We start from the raw sequence: 24,526 nt of genomic DNA, 5'->3' as shown, positions 1-24,526 counted from the left end.
TCTCTAGCTGGTTAGCCCACTGAGAGCCAGGCCAGGTCATCAGCACCCAGCTCCTAGCACACAGTAGAGGCTCGGGTTTGTTGAATGGCTGGAGTAGCTCAGTGAGAGCTATGAATTCATCTAGGAGAAATCTGCTGTCATATACTACTGACAGACTCTTCCTTCCTTGATCTGTTTTATGTCGGTTTGGAATAACCACCCAACATCTGATCATTCATTTCAGTGTTTTTTTTTTTTTTTTTTTTTTAAATATGCCCATTGTTTCTCATTGGGAAGCCCAGCAGAAAGAAAACAGTGTCTGTCTTTAGAACTGGCACTGGCAGTGACACTAACTGATGCCTGTCCCTGCCCAGGGGTGGAGCAGTGGGGTGACTGCTCCCAGCTCCTCATTGGCCCATCCACCGTCTCTTCTCCTGGGATGTCAAGTATGGATTTTGTCTGCTAGTTACCTTTAGCCCAGTGGGCAGAAGCACAGGACTGGGCATGTGATGAGTGCCCAGAGAGACCGAGGCAGGCCAGGTCAGCCCCGCCTGAGCTCCTCCACCCCCTGCCCCACCCCCACCCTGACGCCTGGTCTGCTTCTGTAGTGGTGTGTCACCCAGCAGTCAGCTGTTGGTGGCACAGTTGGTGAGTGGCTTTGTAAGCCCTGGTGCTTTTTGTCCCACAGTTATGGCCTGGAGAAATGCTCTTATCTGCTCCTTCTCTGTTGTCATGTTAAAACTTCAAAATTTCCTGAGTGGGTGGGTGGGGGAGTGGGGTATGGAGCTAGTATATGTGCGTATGCCTGTGCAGGGCTGTTGTAGCCCCAGATTGCATTATGTTGCCCTCTAGAGTATTGATGGCCAGTGAAAACACCTGATATTCTGCAACTCGGTTTAAAAAAAAATACAATAGTATAATTTAAATTTAAAGCGTATTTCTATATTTGAAAGAAGGAAATTATCTCCAGTCTTGTGACCTAGCTGTTAAAAAGAATATATAATAAGGAGTTCAAAAATATCATCTCAACTTATAGTTAAAAGATTAACACTTGTTGCATTGCCTGGGAGTTTTTGAGCAAAGTCTTTCAGATCATTTACTAGGATTTCCTTCCCTGTACTAAATAGAATTATTCTTATTTGCACATTAATTTTTTATACCGATGTGTATATAAATTATCCATAATATTCAATTGGAGGTTTTAATATCCATGGGGTTGTTTATCTGATTTTCTTCTGTGTATTTTGGTTTCTTAACTTTGTAAACTCCTGGTAGTTAAGTATAGTTACCTTCTTTATTCAGAACTAATCACACAATAATGGTAGAAGAAATGATAATGATGCCCAGCACTGACTGAACAATTCCGATGCCTCACACTGTTCTAAGCTCTTTATGTGAGCCATTTAGTCTTTATAAAAACCCTGAGAGATAGGTCCTGTTTTTATGGATGAGGAAACTGAGGCACAGAGAGGGAAAGTGATTTGTCCCCAGTCACACACCTAATGAGCTGGGGAGGCGGGCTTTGGCTCTGGAATCTGGGCTCTTAAATACTATTTTGTACTTTCTCTCAAATACTGGCTATAATCTCTCTCTTGATATGTGCTAGATGAATATCTCTAGATATTTATGCATGCTCATTTATAATTTGTTTTAGCTATAATAGCTTGAGGAATATGAAAGACACTGTTTCATCAGAATAGCCAACTACAATTTCCCCAGCCATTTATGGGGTTGCTTTTTTGGTACAAAGAGTGTGGGAAAGGTGGGGAGTTCCAGTGAAAGTCAGCCTGGTCTGTTTCACCAGCTGGGGAGCCCGTGCTGAGCTTTGTTAAGAGGTAAAACCTGATGGCCCCAGGTGGTGTGGGCTAGTTTCTGCCTCTCTGTTCTTCTCCCCATTAGCCGTGATCATGAGACTCAAGTGCATTTGACTAGATGGCCGAGAACAGGGAGGGAATATCAGGCAAGAAAATGGTAACTTATGCCCCTTCTTTGAACATCGTACAGCATGCATTCTAAGTAAATCTTCTTAACATGGCTCATGAAAGCTTTACACAAGATGATAGAAGTGAAACCAATTCCTAAATTGTTTTTATAAAAGTGAAATTTGACAGCCAGAAGAAGACCTGGCCCATCAAACTGGGCTGGGGGTCTGGAGCAGCTCTTGCCACCCAGAATGAACAGGACTTTTTCTCTCCATAGACTGCAGCATAGGGCACCGCCAGCCCAGGATGATGCAAGCCCACGAGCTGTTCCGGTACTTTCGGATGCCAGAGCTGGTTGACTTCCAGCAGTACGTGAGGACCCTCCCAACCAACACGCTCATGGGCTTCGGGGCGTTCGCGGCGCTCACCACCTTCTGGTACGCCACGCGGCCGCGGGCCCTGAAGCCGCCATGCGACCTGGCCATGCAGTCGGTGGAGGTGGCGGTAAGTGGAGCCGGCTGCCCGCGGGCCCTCCCTCTCTCTGTCTTTCCCCAAGACTCCATCAAAGGCGATGAGCAAGATCACAATCACAGGCAAACGTGGGTTTACCTGGGCACTTCGTTGGTCAAAATGTGCTCATCCAACAGAATTCCAGCGGTGATAAGAGGTGGAGGCCAGAATGTAGGGCAGGGAGACGCAGCGGGTGGTGCTGGCTGGGTGTCTGCCCACTTCACACGGAGCAGAGGCTCATTCTCCAAATCACGGGGGCCTTCTGCCCTGTGCTGGGCTCTGGAGGACCCCGAGAGGGGAAAGGACAGGTGCAGGGGTCTGCCCTCGGGGCCCTTGTCCCACCAGAGAGGAGGAGGGTTGTCAAATGTTAGAGAATGAAGGGTTTCACCTGTAGTCATTCTGATACTTGAAAGATCCTCCAGCAGTTGGAAGGGACTTGGGGATTTCTAATAGGAGGACTAGCCTAGGAGCCTGCTAGAGGAATGTGGCCACAGAATCTAGGATGAGCGTGGAGAAAACAAGGGCATTCGAGAGGCAGGTGAGGGTGGGTTGGATGCCGTGCTTGTGTGTAACTTGGGCAAGTGAAGGGCCGTGCTCTCATCATTATAAAAACCCAATGAGAGGAGTTCCCGTTGTGGCTCAGTGGGTTAAGAACCTGACTAGTATCCATGAGGATTCAGGTTCGATCCCTGGCCTCCCTTAGTAGGTTAAGGATCCAACATAGTCACAGGCATCATAGGTCACAGATGTGGCTCTGATCTGGCATTTCAGTGGTGTAGACCAATTCAGTCCTTAGCCTGGGAACTTTCTAATGTGTGGGTACAGCCCTAAAAAGAAAGAGGAAAAAAAAAAAAAAAACAGTCACAGAGTGAGGTCCATCATTTGGGCTCACTGGCTGAGATGATAGGTCCTTCCCTAAGGGGTTGTTCCGGGTACTCCCTCCTGAATCTCTTAGGAGAAAATATGGAGTAGCCAGGACCCTTCAGCTACTCTCTGTTTTGTAGCACCTTGTTCTTCCCTACCCAAGTCAGGGTTCATTTGCAGGCTTTATTACTTGCCAAAGAAGAACGTTGTGAAATGCTTTTTTCATTTACTGCTTTTAGATACAGCGGTGAAAGGTCCACCCCCCCCCCCCGCCCCTGCCCCCTCCCACCAGGCTGATGGCCGCAAGAAGAGAGTGTGTCCTTCCAGATAAAGCCCTGGCCTGACTTGTACCTTTCTGTTATTTATAGGTTTTCAGTTCTTTGTCTCATTTCAGACAATTTCTTGGATTTATTAGCATGAAACTCTTAAAATACATAAAAGATGTGTCAGTCCGATTCATGCCAAAATGTAAAAATAGAATGGACTCCTGCTGAGAAAAATGACTTTGTGCTTTATTTCTCATTAGAAGATAAACTTAATATTTCACAACTAGTTATATACCAATCGTGAGTAGAATTTAATTTTTACTGATAGATAATGTGTGAGCTTTCTGGCATCTTCTCTCCTGGCAGAGGACCTGGTGTTTCATAGTAGCATTGCCATCACTATGAAAAGAGTACTTGGCAAGCGCAGTTTTAAGATATTTATAATTTAGCAGTAACTGTTAAAAAAAAAAAAAAAAAGCCAAATTCTTACTGTATGAGAAATTGGGGAAGCACTTACAATGTGATTTTTAAGTCCCAACTTAGCATAAAGTCATTGAGCCTTATTAAAGTAATCATACATGTCCTCTGTAGAACAATTTAAAAATACAGGTAAGCAGAATGAAAATGTAATCTCTAGTTCCATTACCTGGTACATGGGCTTCCCAATTTTTCTCTTTGCTTATAGAAATAGATTTAGCTCTGATTTTCAGAATTTGTAGGTCTTAGGAGGAGACCAGAATTTGCTTTGCATTTCTAAAAAAGAGCTTAAAATGTTGAGTTTAAGATTATCTTTGGGGTTATGATGCTTAGTAATTTTAGATGCTTTTATGTAGATAACATTGTCATATGGACTTCCATGGCAGAAAGAGGAACTTCATTCATTTCATAATTCATCAGGGGCCTCTATATCTGGCACTGCTATAGGGGCTGATTGCCAGAATAAAATTTCGTTGCTTTGTTCCTGCTTTGAAGACAAGTAGGCAGCACTTGCCCGTCCCCACCCTCACCCCCGCCCCCCACTTTGTGAAAGCAGTTTTTTTCACCCTCCTCTTCCTATAAACTTTACATGGCTGTTAAAATGAGAGGAATCTGCCCTTTTGGGTTTGGCCGCATCTCATCACTACCCACACTGACTATTTCCCAGTTACACTTTTTTTTTTGTTTGTTTTGTTTTGTTTAAAGCAGCAACACAAAACTTCCTGATAAGTTAGAGCTTTTAAGATTTCCTTTCGCATATCAGGGTAATAAGGAGGATTTAGTACCTGTGCTGTACACCTGGGCAGGAAGGGCAGTGTAGACACAAACTATAGATTAAGATAAAAAAGCTTGAGTTGGCAACAGAATCCCAAAAGTCTCTCTCAAACTTTTGAGCCTGGTTTGATCAGGACCCTCTGGGTCCCTCTGTCTCAGGTAGAGCTCACCACCTGCAACAAGGTTTGTCTTCCAAAATGCTTCTCTGCTATTGCTCCTTACCTTGGAGCAGTGGATGAAAGCAAGTTTTGGGGTGTATTTCTTTTCTTTCACTTTTTTTTTTCTTTCTTTTTTGGCCTCCCTGGGGCATGTGGAGTTCCTGGGCCAGGGATCAGATCCAAACCACAGTTGCAACCTATGCTGCAGTTACGGTAACGCTGGATCCTTTAAACCACACTGTGCCAGGCCAGGGATCGAACCTGTGTCCTGGTTCTGCAGAGACACCGATGATCCCATTGTGCCACAGTGGAGTTCCTAGTTGTCGTTTTTGTTTTTTGTTTTCCCCATCACAAGTGATATGCAGGTGTTCTGGTTTTAGCTGGTCTCAGCCTGTTGTCTGGAATTGAGGTCCCCATGTCCCCCTCATGAAGATGATCTCCACTGAAGGGACTAGAAACCCTTTGGGATGGGTCAAGGCCCAGACCACACTGGTTGAAGTTGTAGGACATAGGAGAGCACATTGGAGCTGGAAGGGACCAGAGAGGCAGGGAGATGTGGCCAAGGATGAACGCGGCCTATCTGCTGGACCAGGTGGCTGTGGACAAGCTCACCCAGCCTGACCTTGATTCTCCATCCGGAGAATAGGATTGACCCTTCCCACCATGCCAAGAGGCCGCACGGATGTGGGCGGCATGTCCACTGGGCCTGTGAGAAATGTTCAGTAGATGTTAATTTTCTTCTTCCATAAAGCTCTTCTCTTATAACCTTCACTTTTTTTTTAAGGGCCACCACACCTGTGGCATAAGGAAGTTCCCAGGCTAGGGGGCAGATCGGAGCTGCAGCTGCCGGCCTACACCACAGCCACAGCAACGCCAGGTCCAAGCCGTGTCCACGACCTACACCACAGCTCAGCACCACCAGATCCTTAACCCACTGAGCGAGGTCAGGGATTGAACCCACATCCTCATGGATAGTAGTCAGATTCGTTACTGCTGAGCCACAAGGGGAACTCCCGTAACCCTCACGTTTTATGCATAAGAAAACAGCTGCCCCCGAAGAGGTGAATTTATTCTACACAATGACTGGAAGCCTGGAACTCTTTTATGCTGCCTCCTAACTGTAGTTGAAAGTTACGTGTAATAGCTAGGGCTCTTCTCGGGGGAAGGCTATATCAGAATAATAAGGAAACTTTAGATCCCTCTAGGTAAATTTAAAGAGTCAGTTTCTAGAGCTTCTGAAAATGGATTTGCAGGCAAATGAGTCTGAAGGTAGTGACAGAAATGGAAGGAGGAGTAGGGACAGATAAGGTAAGACGGAATCTGGGGTCCCCCACACAGGGTGGATGTAGGATCGGAAATTATCAGGGATGGGATGGGGGAGGGGGCAGAGTGCTGTCAGAGCCTGGGCGGCAGCAGCCCAAGCAGAGTTCTGGGAGCTTCTGCCTTCCCTGAACCAGGCCGGGCCAGAACTTGCTGCCGATGGGGTCGTAGGCCACACTTTAAGGGGTTCAGGCAACAAACCATTCCAGAGTGTAGTTAAGAGCCATTGTCACTGTGGAGGGGACGAGAGACATCATGTAGGCATTGAAGTGGCTGTCTTCTCAAGTTAAGTTGGAAAGGTTTTTGAAAGCTATGAGATTATGACATACTGAAACAAAAACCCAAATTATTTTGTTTTGTTTTTTAAATATTAGAGGATGGAACAAATCGTAGCAAATAAACACTTTTTTATACCTTCTAGTCCTTAGCCTTTTAATGGCTTCATTTGAAGACTGTCAGAACTTAGTTTAAAAAAATGGGGTTAACAGATACAAACTATTGCCTTTAGAATGGATTAGCAATGAGATTCTGCTGTGTAGCACTGGGAACTATGTCTAGTCACTTATGATGGAGCATGATAATGTGTGAAAATAGAATGTGTACATGTATGTGTAACTGGGTCACCATGCTGTACAGTAGAAAAAAAAATTGTATTGGGGAAATAACAATTAAAAAAATAAATAAAATTGAGCTCTAGTAACTCAGCCAGGTAGTCTGTAACAGAGTCACTGTTGAGACCAGCTCCCAGACCTTTGCTCTAGTGTGGATTCATCCCTTTTCAAATGCAGAACCAGTTCTTGGGGTATAACTCATCCTGTCTCCAGGTTGATGCCCCAGGTCACGTGACATTCGGGTCACATACTGACTGGGTGACTCCTTTTCATTGAAAAGCTGAGATTTAAACATCTATGTGCTGGGATGTATATGGAGAGGAGCTTGCCTTAGCTGCTGAAGGTGGAAGGTTGACATTGTGACCCTCTGGGATGTGATCACGGAGTGTAGGTATCAGGTGGGCACGTGCACTCAGCAAGTACGTGATGTGCCGAGGACCAAGGAGGGAGAGGCTGCTGCGCTTTTGGAGCATACAGCCCAGCAGGAAGGACCACCGAGGATGCCTTCCAGCCCCGGCAGAGGGCGAGGGCCATCCTCAAGCTACGAGTAACACAAGCGACTTGTTTTCATGCCATAAAATTAGAACCGTGGTTCCTTGTCAGGGAAGAACTGGAAGGAAACTAAATGTAGCACATCCAGCCCATGGAAGCCATAGAAGCTGTGCTTAGTAAATAGCAAGGCTTTCAAATTCAAAAGCTTTCAGGTGGCAGGTGAATAGATCTGAGGATCTCATGTAAGACACAACAACTCTAATCGATAATGCCGTATTGTGTAATTAAAATTTGCTGAGAGAGGAGTTCGCATCATGGCTCAGTGAAAATGAATCTGACCAGCATCCATGAGGGTGCAGGTTCTATCTCTGGCCTCGCTCAGTGGGTTAAGGATCCGGCATTGCTGTGGCTGTGGTGTAGGCTGGCAGCTACAGCTCCAATTCAACCCCTAGCCTGGGAACCTCCATGTGGCCGTGGGCACAACCCTAAAAAGACAAAAAAAAAAAAAAAAAAAAAAAAAAAAAAAAGGGAGAAATTTGCTGAGAGAGAGAACGTGTGTTGCTGCCAAAAATGGGGGGATCCTATGAGGCGATGGCTGTGTGAATCGACGGGGGCATCGTTCACAGCGCATGTGTGTATCACATCGTGTGCACCGCAGATGTGCTACAGTGTTGTTGGCGATACAGCGGCAAAGCTGGAAACACACACAGAGTGGCGATGCCCCTTGCACTTGAGTCTCTGGGGCATAATGGGCGGAGCCCACAGGGAAGCTGCTGGGGTAGGGGGTGGTGGGGTGGACCAGGTGGTGGGAGCACTCTCCACGACACCAGCTCTAGGGGTTGTCGAGCGCTGGCAGAGCCATCTAAAGGTACAGCAGCCAAAGGAATGTGAACCAGGTCAACACTGGGAGGCAGGGGGATGGATTTCAGGGACAGCCACACTCCTGCAATTGTTTGTGAATATGAACATGAACACAGGCATCAGCCTCACCACTGGGAGGCCTGGGGACAGGCAACTCAAAGGGCGAAGGGCTTTCAAGACTTGGAAGGAATCTCTTCATTTGAGGCTCTGACCTCCTGTCTGTCGGGAATCCTCCTGTAAGTTGCCACTGTTTAAGCATCAGCATTCACTTACCTACTGTGCGCACACAGCCAGCTCTGCCCCGGTCCTGACTGTGTGCACTTGTGCATGTGGTCAGGTAAAGAGGAGGGCAGACAGGTGGCCTCCGAGCCCAGCCCTCGGCAACCTGGCTGCTGTGCTGTTCAGAGAAATTTCACACGAGTTTTCCAGAAACATCACATCTGAGGGCATTTTCAGCAAGCCAGTTGAGGCACAGAGGGTGGGATGGAGACAGTGTATTTGGAGGGGGTGTTTCGGTTGAGAAGTGTTATTCTGGGAGTGTTTTTATACCCGGAGTTAATTTCAGCACCTTTGCTAAAACTTAATGGGCTTCTTAATAACAAACTGCAAAACCTTGCTAACTGACTTCTTCACTAAACTCCCCTGAGAGGAAACTTAACTGAGTTTCTGGTGCGATCGGACTTGTCTGCTACCTTGAGAGCGGCCGGCAATTTGACCGCAGTGGTGGAAGCGTCCATGCTGGTCAGGGGGCCACGGCGGTTGGTGAGCTGAGGTTGGAGGTGAGGGCAGGTGTCAGGAAAACTCAAGGCAGAGGGGCTTGTCTTTGAGCTGAGACCAGGCCACAGGAATGTTAAGGAGCTGCCTATGGGAATTCAAAGAAATAAAGGTGATTGTTTTAGAAAAACAAAAAAGTTATTTCTGGCTTTTCTTCAACCAGGAAGAAAAAGCTCAAGTTACTCTCTGGGAACGTGGTTAAACAAGGCCTGAAAACACAATTTGATTTTGTCCAAATGTTGCTCTCGGGTGTCATAAAGCAGGGACACGTGGATGCATACATGACAGAAACGTGTGCTGCCGTGTTTAGTGAAGTTTAAAAATAGCCTCCCCCGAGCAGGGTCCTCTCCTTGAATTAAAGGTGGCAGGTGTGGGCCTTCTGAGCCTCTGGAGAGAAAACTTTCCTGCACACCAATGTCTAAACAGCCGACTGAGGAGTTCCCATTGTGGCTCAGTGGATTAAGAACCCAACTGGTATCCATGAGGATGTGGGTTTGATCCCTGACCTTGCTCAGTGGATTAAAGGATCTGGCATTGCCATAGCTGCAGTGTGGGTCGTGGATGTGGCTCAGATCTGGCGTGGCTGTGGCTGTGGCTGTGGCGTAGGCTGGCAGCTGCAGCTTTGACTGGACCCTTAGCCTGGGAACCTCCACATGCTGCAGGTGCGGCCCTAAAAAGACAAAAAAGTAAAATAAAAAATAAAAAGCCAACTGAGGATGAGAAACAGACATGGTTCCTTCTGGCTCATTCTAAGCAGCAGCCACACAGAGATGGCTGCAGGAGGTCCGTTTTGCTGGAACTGTGTGCATTTGTGGGATTTGGGTTCCGTGGCTCTGTGCGCCCTCTCTGTGGAGGTTGGGGAGCTCTTCTCCCTCGTGCGGGTAGCTGACTGTCCCTGGAGACCACACTGATGTGTGTTTGGCGGTTTACCCAGCACCCCTTAGGCAGGTCCTCCCATCGGGGCGGCGGAGCTCAGGCAGCTGGAAACTGAAGAGCTTGTTGGGGGCTGGTGGGAAAAGCCTCCTGGGGGTGCAGAACCAGACCCCAGTAGGCCCCCAGTGGTCTGGGCCTGTCTGCTCTAAGACGGAGGTGAACAGAGTGTAGGCTGAATCTGAACCCAGATGCCCCACGTGGCAGGTTTGAAGCTCGTTCCACGTTAGGACCTGGGATCGAGTCAGGAAGGCCTCCCCACTGTCTCTTCTCATCTGCGAAGTGGCTGGACTGTGGGCCCCTTGCTCACTCCTTCTACCTCCTGCACTCAGATGACAACACCCAGCACCGATCTAACTGGTGCTGCCTCCCCTTCCTCACTCACTGGGCATAACGGATCTTGGGAAGTTGGCTGGTTAAGTGGTGAGCGTGAGCAGTGAACCTGAGGGTCCCCCTGTGACATTTATGTCAGTATAATAATGGGGGAGTGCTCTTAAAATGTCCTATTCATCATTTTTAAAATGTGGTGAGGAGCATCACCTATTGGCCGGTCTTTAATAAAGGCCCGAGTTTGCTCTGTCAGTGACCCCGTGTTGCTGCATAGGAGAACTGATGTCCAGAAAGCCTCTAGATCCCGGTATGGAAACGTCACTCTGTGCCTGTTGATAAAAGGCGGCAGGTGATGGTGGTCTGGGCATGTAAGAGGCAGGTAAGATCTGAGTACTGGGAGGAGTGTATTTTGGAAAGAGCCAAAAAAAAGGTCGTTTTTACCCCCAGGACAGTGGTTCTACTTGCTGCTTTTGTCCCGGGAGATGGATTAGACATTGAAATCCAGCCAAGTCTTCAGCAGTCTTTAGAAGTTACTCGGTCCTTCCCCCTCCCTCTGTGTGCTGTCTCTTCCTTCCCCTTCTCTCTTCCTTCCCCTCCATCCCTCCCTCCCTGCTACTTCCTTCCCTCCCTGCCCCACCTCCACCCCCCAGCCCCTCTCCTTAGAAGGAATAAACAGTAGTAACACAAGGGGTAGTTGACTCTTAGAGTCTGTAGATAATCCATTTTCTAGATGGAGATGAACGAGCCCACAATTTACAAAGCTTGGGCCTTTCTATCGCCACAAAATCCTCAGGGATGAAGTTATTTGCTTTTGCCTTTAAACTTGGGAGTGATGCAAATGGACTCTCCCCATCAAGTGTTCCTTTTTCTCAAATATTGGCAAGAGTTCTGGTCTTGGGCTATTGCAGATGCTCACTATCTTCCTGTCCTGACTACCCCCCAGGGGCACTTGACCATTTATTTCCTAACTCAGCCCTGCCCGGGGAGCCTGACCTCCAGAGGATCCTCAGCTTGTATGGCTGTTGCCGAGTATACTCATGACCTCTGATGTGACCGTAATGTGGTCACTACACACTGACTCATGATCTTTTATTTTTCTTAAACTGGGAAAACTGTATAACCACCTTAAAGAGGAAATAAAAGGCCTGTAATCCTCCCTGACTCAATCTTATTGTCTGTTTTCCTGCGCAATCCACTGAGCATGTCTTGTATAGCGCTCCCTGTTTTCTTTTTTTTTTTTTTCTTTCTTTTTTTGCTTTTTAGGGCCACACTCGCAGCATATAGAGGTTCCCAGCCTAGGGGCTGAATCAGAGCTACAGCTGCCGGCCTACACCACAGCCACAGCAATGCAGGATCCAACCTGCATCTGCGACCTACACCACAGCTCACAGCAACACCAGATCCTTAGCCCACTGAGTGAGGCCAGGGATCGAACCCGAAACCTCATGGTTACTAGTCAGATTCATGTCTGCTGTACCACAAAGGGAACTCCATCTCTCCCTGTTGTCTTGAGCACAGCTGGAACCCCCACCTCCACACCATCTGCAGCTTGTGTCAGAAGTCCAGGAAGGCCCCTTCAAAGTATTTTTTCTTTCAAGAGTTCCCGTTGTGGCTCAGTGGTTAACAGGAGTGTGGGTTGCAGACGCGGCTCAGATCCCGCTTTGCTGTAGCTGTGGTATAGGCCAGTGGCTACAGCTCTGATTTGACCCCTAGCCTGAGAACCTCTGTATGCCGTGGGTGAGGCCCTAGAAAAGACAAAAAAAGATATATATATATTTTCTTTCAAGTAAGTGTTCCTAGAAATAGCTACATGTGCTTGAATAACCCAGTAGTTAAATGCCCTGCCTTTGAAATGGCTCAGTTTTTGTCACACACACAAACGTTTGCACTCTCATTGTTCTAGCCACACTTCCCAGTGCTTGGCATGCAAGCCCTCATCTCTGTAGGTAACTAAGGTTGCTAACATCCAGTGTGTATGGATCGCACTTTCATTTGAGAAGAATGATAACACACGTGCACATCGAAGGTGGTGATTCTTGCAGTTCCCTGGTGGCTCAGCGGGTTAAGGATCTGTGGGTTATCACCACTGTGGTTCAGGTCACTGCAATGGCATGGGTTCAGTCCCTGGCCAGGGAACTTCCACCTGCCATGGGCACCCCCTCCCCCAAAATGATGATTCTTTATGGGCACATGTGATCATTTCATAAACAGATGTCAAAGCACATATCTTGTTGCTCGGTCTCCCTTACCCTCATTTCATTCACTCTTTTCTTGAAATTACAGAGTACACCTTACAATTAAGTGAGGTTGTGACAGTTCCTCATGTTAGGTGGACTTTTTTTTTAGGTTGACTTTTTATATTTGATTCTCTCTTCTAACATGCCATCTGTCTGTCTTTCCCTAGGGCAGTGATGGCGCCCGGAGATCCGCGATCCTTGACAGTGATGAGCCCTTGGCGTATTTCTATGATGATGTCAGAACGTTATACGAAGGTTTCCAGAGGGGCATACGGGTGTCCAGTAAGCATCTGGCTGAATTTGTGTGACTAACACTTAATGTCTCCCATTCAGAAAGAGGCTCTTTCTTCAGAAAGCTGTATTTGCGCTCCTTCCCACCCACTCAGCCTGGCTGCTGGTCCCCTGTCTCCTCTGTAACTTCCATGAGTCTGAGCACACGGCCTCTGGGTTTCCCAGACAGAGGGGCTTCTGCGGTCAGATGCATGTTTCGTGGAGACACATGTCCATTAGCTCAGTACAGACGCGGACGTTTCCTGCAATGAAGAGACCTTTTTAATTGGGCCTGATCCAACATTTTCTTAAACTTGCTTGACCCACATTTTGAGAAATAGACACTGACCTCCGTGGGAGCAGTGTCCTCTCAGAGACACTGGGGACTGCCCTGTGTCCCTGACAGAGGCACAAGGCCGGGTACCAGCACCTGCCTTCCAGCCCTGCAACTTCCTGGCTCTGTGCTCACCCCCAAGTCACACTGAGCTCTGACAGAGCCTCGGTGCCTGTGCTCTCTCTGCCCCATGGCTCCTTGTGCCTTTTTGTCTCTGATTACAAAGCTTCTTCTTTCCCATCCCCGTCCAGGGTGCCTGATAGCCACTGATTTTGTAGAAGTCATGTGACATCTCGCCTTTTTAATAAAATCTTCCTGGTCTGTCGTTTTCATCCCCCACCTCCGAGTGAGGCGATCCCCCTTTCCCCAGCACCATGTACCTATTTCTGTAGCAGCCCTTTCAGGGTGCACAGGCATAGTGGGGCACCCTATCCCCCAGCCAGGGCCACCTCTTCCCCTGGCACGGAGCCCACACACAGTTAGTGCTTCATTAACTTGCCCTCAGTGAAGGGGACAATGCCCTCTGCTCCTTGCCCCTCTTTTTGTTTTCACATCTTCCTTTTTGCTTATTCCAGGTTCCTCTCTAGAAGCGACCTTTGGGACCCATGGCTTATCATTAAATCTCTTGGTGTCAGCTTCCCTCCCGCCACTGCCAGCTAGACCGTGACTACCTTATGTCCAGGGACACTGCTGCCTCTGTCCCCCACAATATGTTGCATGTAGTATGTGTCCAAGAAGTACCCCTTGCTTTTTCCTTAACACTCAACCCAGTAAAAAGCAGCTGGCTTAGTTCAGTGTGTTTGTCCCAAGATTCCTGTGCCAAATTCATTAATTAAGCCCCACCACAAAGGAAGGCAAACTTATATCTGTATTATTTCATCTGTGAACTGCTTCAGAGGTAATGTCAGGTCAGATAAAGCAGCCTGACGTAGGCCACATGACAATATACTATCTGTATGTGTACGTATATGTGTATATGTATAGTTTATGTATGTGTTACCACTACTGCAAAGCACACGTGTGTATAAATGTACAGAAATTTTTCCCCTTGTTGGCAGAGGATGGGATTCAGCTGCAACGTGGTGACTTCCATCACACTTCTGACTCCTCTCTGATCTTAACACACATCACATTTTTTTGCTCACTTTCTCTACTTTGAAAATAAAGGTCTTACATGAATGTTTCAGAGAAGTTGAAGAAAAATAAGTTCTGTCTTCTTAACCGATACTGCTTGAGAGGAGCTGCTTTGCAGATCACTTTTTTTTCTCCTTTTTCTTCTAAGCCTTCATTTTCCTGAGCTATCATACAATGAAGCTTGTATAGGAGAGCACAAACCAGCCTCTAGATGTGGAGTTTGTTGAGTGATGGGAGAAGCTAGCCTAGAATTTGTACATGTAGTACAGTATTTTAAAATTTCCTACACCTTCCTAGGTATCCTGTATCCAAGAAGCCGTTCATAAAGATTGAGTTCCTTGTTGGAGGAGTTTTCATTCTACCTGCACTTTATACCATCTGGAGAGCTTTTCCTTTTTTCTCTTTAGGGCTGCACCTGCAGCATATGGACGTTTCCAGGCTAGGGGTAGAGTAGGAGCGGTAGCTGCCAACCTACTCCTCAGCCACAGCAACATGGGATCCTTAACCCACTGAGCAAGGTCAAGGATCGAACCCACATCCTCATGGATGCTAGTCAGGTTTTTAACCAGCTGAACCACAATAGGAACTCCTGGGGAGCTTTTAACAAGTGCTGAGACCCAGGCCCCACCCCTGTCCACTTGTGTCGGAGGTTTTATAGGCAAGGCCTGGGCCTGATAGATTTGGTTATGTTCCCTGGGTGAGCCTGGGGGTGGACGCCACTGTCCTGGAGCTGGAGTCTGCACACATGTTCTGTGAAGGGCCATATGGTAACTACATGAGGCTTATTTGACCACATGGTCTCTGTTACAGCTGTTCAACTGTACCCTTAAATACGTAAGTGGAGAAGTGAGGCTATGTTCCAATTAAACCATATTTACCAGAACAGGCGGCAGCAGGCCTGCCTTGGTCTCTGGCTGTAGGTTGCCAGTCCCTAGTCCTGAGGAATAAAATTATTGCATGTGGCAAGTGCTTTTTTTTTTCCCCATCTGAAGACAACATCTGATGGAACTTGTGTTTGGCTCAGCCTTTGTCCCAGTCCCTGTGGATTGAAGAGGGTCTCAGAGCCTCTTGGTGTCCCTCTCTTCTTTCTTGGGACCGTCTGGGAGAGTGGAGAAGTCCGTATGGGGGCCTCTGTCTGCCCAGGTCCTGCTGGACCTCGTCCTGATTCTTGTATCCAGTAGGCATCACGCTTCTCTGCTCCAGGGTGTGACCCTGGGCCCAGGCTGATTGGGGCCCCGGGTGGGGCCCTTCTCTGTCTTCCCCTTTCTTTCCCTGTGCCAGGGTCCCCAAACCAAAGCTGACACCTCAACTGACACTCAGACCTAAACTGGTGAATCCAGATGTGCTGTGATCTCAAAACGGAAATGCAAATGCCCTGTTCAGTTGGGAGATGACAAAGCAGCGAGCCTCAGGTGTCCCTGTGGAAGCTTTGCAGGCCCAGCATCACCCAGAGCTGGGGGGATAACTGATGTGGTCAAATGATGGTCTACACATGGCAGCTTTTTTTTTTTTTTTTAATTTTTTTAAGGTGGACATAGCTTTTCCTTTCAACAGCTACAAACTGGGCATCAAATTAGCTTGGGATGAATCTGTAGAAAGAAACTTGTATAATTCCAAATACAGATGATTTGAGGTATACTTATTATTTTTTTTTTTTTTACACGTACATGTACACATTCTATTTTCTCACATTATCATGCTCCATCATAACTGACTAGACATAGTTCTTAGCGCTACACAGCAGGATCTCATTGCTAATCCATTCCAAAGGCAACAGTTTGCATCTATTCACCCTAAGCTCACCATCCACCCCACTCCCTTCCCTTCCCCCTTGGCAACCACAAGTCTGTTCTCCAAGTCCATGATTTTCTTTTCTGTGGAAAGGTTCATTTGTGCTGTATATTAGATTGCAGATATAAGTGATATCATATGATATTTGTCTTTCTCTTTCTGACTTATTTCACTCAATATGAGAGTCTCTAGTTCCATCCATATTGCTGCAAATGGCATTATGCCGTTCTTTTTTATGGCTGAGTAGTATTCCATTGTGTATATATACCATGGGGTCTTCCTAATCCAATCATCTGTCAATGGACATTTGGGTTGTTTCCATGTCTTGGCTATTGTGAATAGTGCTGCACTGAACATGCAAGTGCATGTGTCTTTTTTAAGGAAAGTTTTGTCCAGATATATGCCCAAGAGTGGGATTGCTGGGTCTTATGGTAATTCTAGGTATAGTTTTCTAAGGTACCTCCACACTGTTTTCCATAGTGGTTGTACCAGCTTATATTCCCACCAACAGTGCAAGAAGGTTCCCTTTTCTCTGCACCCCCTCCAGCATTTGTTATTTGTGAACTTATTATTGATAGCCATTCTGACTGGTGTAAGGTGGTATCTCATGATAGTTTTGATTTGCATTTCTCTAATAATCAGAGATGTTGAGCATTTTTTCATGTGCTTGTTGGCCATCTGTGTATCTTCCTTACAGAAATATCTATTCAGGTCTTTTGCCCATTTTTACATTGGGTTGTTGGCTTTTTTGCTATTGAGTTGTCTAAGTTGTTTGTATATTCTAGAGATTGAGCCCTTGTCAGTTGCATTGTTTGAAACTGTTTTCTCCCATTCTGTAAGTTGGCTTTTTGGTTTCTTTTTGGTTTCCTTTGCTGTACAAAAGCTTGTCAGTTTGATTAGGTCCCATTGGTTTATTTTTGCTCTTATTTCTGTTGCTTTGGGAGACTGACCTGAGAAAATATTCATAAGGTTGATAGAGAATGTTTTGCCTGTGTTCTCTTCCAGGAGTTTGATGGTGTCTTGTCTTATATTTAAGTCTTTAAGCCACTTTGAGTTTATTTTGGTGCATGGTGTGAGGGTGTGTTCTAGTTTCATTGCTTTGCAGGCAGCTGTCCAGGTTTCCCATCACCACTTTCTGAAAAGACTGTCTTTTTCCCATTTTATGTTTTTGCCTCCTTTGTCAAAGATTAATTGACTGCAGGTGTTTGGGTTTATTTCTGGGTTCTCTATTCTGTTCCATTGTTCTGTATGGGTGTTTTGATACCAGTACCACACTGTCTTGATGACTGTGGCTTTGTAATATTGCTTGAGGTCTGGAAGAGTTACGCCTCCTGCTTGGTTTTTGTTCCTCGGAATTGCTGTGGCAATTCTGGGTCTTTTGGGGTTCCGTATAAGTGTTTGGATTGTTTGTTCTAGTTCTGTGAAAAATGTCATGGGTAATTTGATAGGGATTGCATTGAATCTGTAGATTGCTTTGGGTAGTATGGCCATTTTTACGATATTAATTTTTCCAACCCAGGAGCATGGAATATCTTTCCATTTCTTTTCACCTTCTTTAATTCCTTGATTAATGTTTTATAGTTCTTGGCATGTAAGTCCTTTACCTCTTTGGTCAGGTGTATTCCTACGTATTTGATTTTTTTGGGGTGCAATTTTAAAAGGTGCTGTATTTTTGTATTCCTTTTCTAATATTTCACTGTTATTATACAGAAATGCAACTGACTTCTGATTGTTAATCTTACACCCTGCTACTTTGCTGAATTTGTTCTATGACGCCACCATCACCCTAATTCTAAAACCAGACAAAGATACCACCAAAAAAGAACACTATAGGCCAATATCTTTGATAAATATAGACGCAAAAATTCTCAATAAAATTTTAGCCTTCCGAATCCAACAATATATAAAAAAGATCATATACCACGACCAGGTGGGGTTCATCCCAGGTGCACAAGGATGATTCAACATATGCAAATCAATCAATTTCATACACTACATTAACAAAAGAAAAGTCAAAAACCACATGATCATTTCAATAGATGCAGAGAAAGCATTTGACAAAGTCCAACATCCATTCATGATCAAAACTCTTACCAAAGTGGGCATAGAGGGAATATACCTTAACATAATCAAAGCCAATTATGACAAACCCACAGCAAATATAATACTCAATGGAGAAAAGCTGACAGCTTTCCCTCTAAAATCTGGAATATTTATTATTCTTAGTGTGAATGATTAAAATGGATTTTCTTTCTGCTCATGCATACCTAAACTGGAATCAGGACATATTCTGATATTTCTTAACTTTTGCTTTCGTAAATTCCCTCTTATTTTCCCTTAATTTCGCATCTTTTCTTTATTTTCATTCCTCCTTAGTCAAAACTATCTATATACTTAGAATTCCAGGTGATTCTTCATACATTTAGGCATCAGAATTTGGCTACTTAAAAAATTATATTTTCCTGGAGATGCTGTTGTGGCTCAGCAGTAATGAACCTGACTAGTGTCCATAAGGACAGAGGTTCGATCCGTTGCCTCTCTCAGTGGGTTAAGGATCCAGTGTTGCCGTGAGCTGTGGTGTGCGTTGCAAACATGGCTCGGATCCTGCATTGCTGTGGCTGTGGTGTAGGCTGGCATCTGCACCTCTGATTCGACCCTAGCCTGGGAACTTCCGTATGCCAAAAAGAGAGAAAGAAAAAGAAAAAAAATATATTTTGGGTGTGGCCCCAAAAAGAGAGAAAGAAAAAGAAAATTTATATTTTGGGTGTGGCCCCAAAAAGAGAGAAAGAAAAAGAAAAAGAAAAATTATATTTTCCTGACTTCTCTGGGGGCTCACTGGGTTAAGGATCTGTCATTGTCACTGCAGTGTTGCTCCTGTGGCACAGATTTAATCCCTGGCCTGGAAACTTACACATACTGAGGACATGGCGAAAAGAAATTTTTTTTAATTAAAAAATTTTTTTAAATTTATATTTTCCTTTTCCTATTCTGAGCTAGAGTGCTAGAAACATCTTTAGGAATTACTTCTGAAAACCCATACCAAGGTCTCTGCCACATTTAACTTATATTGAGGAAGAATTCACAAATTGAGCATCCTTAAAAATTATCTTATCTCCTCCCATTTTTCTCTTTCCCTCTCCCTTGTAAGAAACAAAATAGAAATAAAGAAACAAAGAAAAACTCAGACCAAAACCCAGGTAGAAAACATTTCCAGTCTGAATTCATTATTGCACGTCTAAGGACCATAGTAGTGTCTGCCTGATACTTTGTGGAATGAAGTAGGATACAAGTTGGAATCTAGGAATATTTATGCATGTTAAGCCCATCTTTTGTTTTTTCATTGTTTTTTCTCCTTTTAGATAATGGCCCATGTTTAGGATCTCGGAAACCAGACCAACCCTATGAATGGCTTTCATACAAACAGGTGAGTTTTCTGGCTCGTGGACACCTCACATGAGCCTTAGTGTTTGGACATGTCAGTTCTTAGAGGCATTGGGCTGGAAGATTTCTATGGAGATTGTGTGCCAGCCTAGCTCAGGTCTTCAGGATGAACACGTGGCATCCAAATGGACATGTTTCACACACAGATTTGGGGAAAACTAGTTAAGTAATTGAACTGGTGGATCAAAGTATTTTATTTTAGAACTGAAGTGGGTGCATTGTGGAGTACAGAATAATCCCTTTTTTTGGCCCCACCCACAGCATGTGAAAGTTCCCAGGCCAGGGATTGAACCCAAGCCACACTGGTGGCAATACCAAATCATTAACTGTTAGGCCACCAGAGAACCTCCCCCCCCCTTTTTCGGTAATTTTTAAGATAAAATTCTAGAAATGTGCTTGAAGCAGGTGACTCTTCTCCCAGGCTCTGAAGGAAGGTGGGATTTTTTTCCTCTTTGTCCTGAGGGGGACTAGCCAAATGTAGACGCCCCAGGACAAAGTCACCCTCTCATTTTATGGACAAGAGACAGGCCCCAGGAAGGGATGGGACTCACCCTAGGTGGTAGCTAGTTGGTGGCAGAACCAGGACCAGGACAGAGGTCCCCGCCACCTGGGGTAGGGGGTCTTCAGAGCATCACACTGATCCTGACCAGCATGGGGCTGGTGTGACCTTTAACCCCAAGGCCATCATAGAGAGCAACACAGATGTTCAGAGACACACCTGTGTTACTGAACAAACAAAGCAAGCTGGGATCCGGATGTTTTTATTCCTGTCACTCTGTGGTCCCAACAGATCCGTGGCTGCAAATGTTTCAGTAGTAGTTTGTGAATGGCAGGTGGCAGAGCAGGAAAACTTGCTGTTTATTTTTAATTTCTATCATGATTACCCAAATCTCAGTGCCCCTGCTGCTACCTAGGACAGGCAGCAGCCCAAGAACACCGGGAGCCACCAGCAGTGTTCCCAGCACGGCCATCCAGGAAAGGGCTCTCTGCTGCTGGGCCAGTCACCCCATGGCATTTGGGAACCTGGAGGAGCCCCTGTGTCAGTGCTGCCGAAGTTGGTGTGTCCCAGGGGATGTGTGTGAGGGGTCATCTTCAGGAGCCGCAAAACCAGGTCCGGGTCTCCCCTCACCTAAGGATCAGCAAAATGCAAAAGGTAGAGAGACAGAGAGATAAGACCCACAGCTCAGGTTCCTTGTAGGAGTGATGAGCCGTAACCCAGGTGAGCAGAGGGATTTCTCTGGATTTCTTTTTCCTGATCAGAGCCAGAGTAGTTTTCCATCAAAATGGAAGTTTTCAGATCCCTCCTTTTCACAGGTAATATGAAAATAGTTCTTGTGTGTTGGAGATATAACACTGCCTGATGGTCTTCGGGCCTCATAGAATCTTCAAGTGCTTCTGGGTTACTTCTTGTTGTGCTAACTGTTTTGTGCCATCTCAGCCCATCAGTATCTAATGTTGTGGCTGGATCAACCCTTATCGTTCTTATTATGATTGCATGACTCCCTTCAGCAGTAACCATAAGGAAACTTGGAGAAGGTAAAGATTTCTTACTATAGGACCCGAACGTTGCATAGCATACCAGGCCACCCAGCAAGGTTTCGGGCAGGGGAGAGTGCTCATGGGAGGCCTGGGGTCAAAGGTGGGGCCTCGGTTTCAGGGGCTCACTCTTATTGATCAATTTAAAATGCAAGAGTGGAAACTCAGAGCATGGTAAGAGGAAGAAACAAGAGGCTCCAATAGTCAGTTATCAGCAGTAACCAAGATCTTGAAAACCAAGGGGGGCCGCATGTGGGGAGGTCTGGCCCCTGTCCAGTCTATGGCTGACAAAGTATTAATGACGCCACCTTGGTAGTGGATGCATCAAGGCAGGAACTTGCATTACAAAAAAAAAAAAAAAAAAAAAAAAAGAGACAAACTAATCGTCAGGGTTTATACTATAGTTATAGTAATATATTCCCGTATTGTGTCATATATTGGCTGGAAGAGCGAAGATGGGTCCATCACAGGGGGGATTTTGGAAAGCAGATTGAAAATCCCTGAGGTTTCAGAAGGCGTATTGCAACGTTTCAGACAGAGGCTCGTGAAGATAATAAAAACAGACTTGAGCTACCTTTGGCTTTTTACATTTAAATCATCCCCCCACCCCCCCAGCCCAGTGATCCGGGCTCCAGCTCACATGCAAGTGGGAGTTGTGAAATAGTCTGTGGGTACGAAAGTAATGAGCGTGTTCATGTTCCTGCTGTCACCTCACCAGTGTCTCCCTCACTCCCATTGGCAGAGCAGGGGTGGCACTGTGAGCCGGAACCAACAGGATTCTCAGGCAGGAATAGGTGTGGTTCTGTTTTCTGCCAGCTGTGGATATGAATTTAAAGTGCCCTTGAAAATTCACCAACTGAGACTAAAGAAAAGAATTCCAAGTTCAGATTCCAAAAATTCTTTTTGGTTCATTTCGGGTGGGAATGAAGAGAAGATGGGTGCAGGCGGAATTTTTATGAATCTACCTATTTTTACTTAGTTGTAATAATAGTATACATTTTTGTATGTATTTATCTTAAAATCATTACAAAGACTCTCAATTTGGTATGGTTTTCTTAATCATACTAATTCCTAGCCATAGAGCATTTTCTTAGAGATTTACCATCATTTACTTAACCATCCAGCCATTAGTCTTTTTTTCCCTTGACTTTTATGACTTTAGATAATTTTGAAATATGTATCTTTGTTGCTAATATTTTCTTCAAACCTCCTGTTGAGATTGGATTACCCCCCCCCTTTTTTTTTTGGTCTTTTTGCCTTTTCTAGGGCCACTCCCAGGCATATGGAGGTTCCCAGGCTAGGGGTCTAATTGGAGCTGTAGCCACTGGCCTACACCAGAGCCACAGCAATGTGGGATCCCAGCCGCATCTGCGACCTACACCACAGCTCATGGCAACGCCGGATCCCTAACCCACTGAGCAAGGCCAGGGATCGAACCTGCAACCTCATGGTTCCTAGTTGTATTCGTAAACCACTGAGCCACAACAGGAACTCTGGATTACTTCTTTTCTTTTTTTGTCTTTTTTTTTTGCTATTTCTTGGGCCGCTCCTGCGGCATATGGAGGTTCCCAGGCTAGGGGTCTAATCGGAGCTGTAGCCACCGGCCTACACCAGAGCCACAGCAACGCGGGATCCGAGCTGCGTCTGCGACCTACACCACAGCTCACGGCAACGCCAGATCGTTAACCCACTGAGCAAGGCCAGGGATTGAACCCGCAACCTCATGGTTCCTAGTCGGATTCGTTAACCACTGCCCCACGATGGGAACTCCTTTTTTTTTTTTTTTGTACTTCTTAAGAATAAATTCTCAAGAGTAGAATTGTGGAGCCTAACAATAAGAGCTCGTTTTTTTTTTTTTTTTTTTTAAAGGTCTTCCCCAAACTCATTTCTTTGTTTATACCAAAGGATAAATTTTGGCTACTTGGTTACTTTTTGTAAATACAGACACAAAATTCCATGCCCCTGGATTGCTTTTATAGTTTTATAAAACTAGGAGTTCCCTGGCAGCTCAGTGGGTTAAGTATCTGGCATTGTCACTGATGTGGCACAGGTTTGATCCCGGGCCCAGGAACTTCCACAGGCCATGGGTATGACCAAAATAAAATAAACTAAACCTCTAAAAATTTTATAAAACTAAAATATAAAATAGAAGCATGTATGAAACCCTGACATATATCATCTGTGACCTGCAGCTGTTGGAGTGAAATTCATTTGCTTTGCCGAAGGAACTGTATAATCAGTTTCCTTACAGTGCGTTCTGGCAAGTCGAACCTTGACCTTTACAAAGATGTGTAACTAAGGGAATACCAGTCTGGTCCTCTTCTCTGGGAGCTACTGCTCATTGGCCAAGGTATCAGGCCTGGCAGGCGCCAGGAAGCTTTGTTCCTTGAGTTGGGCCTGACCCCTGATGCTGCCACTGATTTTTTTTTTTTTTTTCCCTACTTTAGGTTGAAGACATGTCGGAGTGTGTGGGTTCAGCGCTGATTCACAAGGGCTTCAAGGCAGGCCCAGAGAATTTCGTCGGCATCTTCGCTCAGAACAGGCCTGAGGTATTAACTATTAGGCACTGACTGCGTGTAGTGTGGAGAGTTCTCAGATACAAGAGCCAGTGGGGTTCACACCTGCCTCTGCTTCAGACCAGATGCTGTGATCTGATTGCTGCTGAGAGCGTGGCTTTGCGTTCTGCCCGAGTCAGTTCACATATGAAAACCCAAACCAGGTGCTTCTTAGCCTTTAGGTAGGGAAAAAACCACTTTGAAAGAAAAGTTTTGTTGTTGTTGTTGTTTTAAAGCAGCACCCCCACCCCCAAAAAACAAAACCAAGTCCCAAAACAAAAACTTTTGAAGTAATTCTTAGAGCGAATAACTAACAAAGAAGTCTTCCCACTATAAGGGCTGCCTCTGTGATTAGAAAAATAGCATTAATAAATGATAAAGAAACCAGTACATTTTTGTCAATAGAAAACTCTCATCCTTTCCTTCTAAAAGGTCCAGGCTTTCCCTCTGCTCAGGTTACAAAGTTTAAAATCCCAGGGGCAGTGGGGAGACGGCTTGACTGGGAGCTGGCCTAGATTTAGACAAGCAGACCACTGTTGGGCCATCCAGGCCCGTGTGCGGTGCTTCTGTAAACCACTGTATTAGAGTAAGTGTGAATGAGAAGCCCTTTGGAGCATTGCCTATCGTGTGAGTAAACAAATTACTGGCTCAGGAAAATTCAAGCGCTGGGCTTGAAGAAATGGAAATGACCCTTAGACCTACCTGGGTCCTCAAGACATGTTGGCTCAATCCCTGTGCTACTCTTTTATAAATTAGAATGATTTGTTAACGTTCTATAGACTCTGAAACACCATTTTCCACAGCTAGGCTCTTGGAATTTCGCTTCTTTCACATGAAGTGAAACCCATTTAAATGAACACATCCAAAATTTTTGTTTCCGTGGGATATTATAAGGAATCTATGCCTAGGACACGTATTCCTTACTTCATGGACTGAGTGGGCGTCTCCCTGTATTTATCA

General features: G+C 45.5%; 1 protein-coding gene across 11 annotated transcripts in view; it reads left to right on the top strand.

The window, feature by feature from the left end:
- The window catches only part of ACSL1 (acyl-CoA synthetase long chain family member 1), a 66,327-nt gene that overhangs the window by 17,189 nt on the left and 24,612 nt on the right, over nucleotides 1-24,526 (top strand). For 9 of the 11 annotated variants that reach the window (XR_014828850.1, XM_005671707.4, XM_084998340.1 and 6 more), the window contains 4 exon segments: nucleotides 2,179-2,405; nucleotides 12,673-12,787; nucleotides 19,394-19,458; nucleotides 23,459-23,560. Coding sequence is in view for 10 of the 11 variants with exons in the window: in XM_005671707.4 (XP_005671764.1) it covers nucleotides 2,208-2,405; nucleotides 12,673-12,787; nucleotides 19,394-19,458; nucleotides 23,459-23,560 (480 nt within the window). In the remaining variant the exon portion in view is untranslated. 11 annotated transcript variants of the gene reach the window in all.

This window comes from Sus scrofa, chromosome 15 (assembly GCF_054392235.1).
Source record: "Sus scrofa isolate SSC_HxYL_T2T_F1_AM1 chromosome 15, Sscrofa_HxYL_maternal_Yorkshire_Landrace_v2.0, whole genome shotgun sequence".
Taxonomy (NCBI): Eukaryota; Metazoa; Chordata; class Mammalia; order Artiodactyla; family Suidae; genus Sus; species Sus scrofa.
The sequence above is the reverse complement of the archived record's forward strand: the minus strand, read 5'-3'. Positions and strand labels throughout refer to the sequence as shown.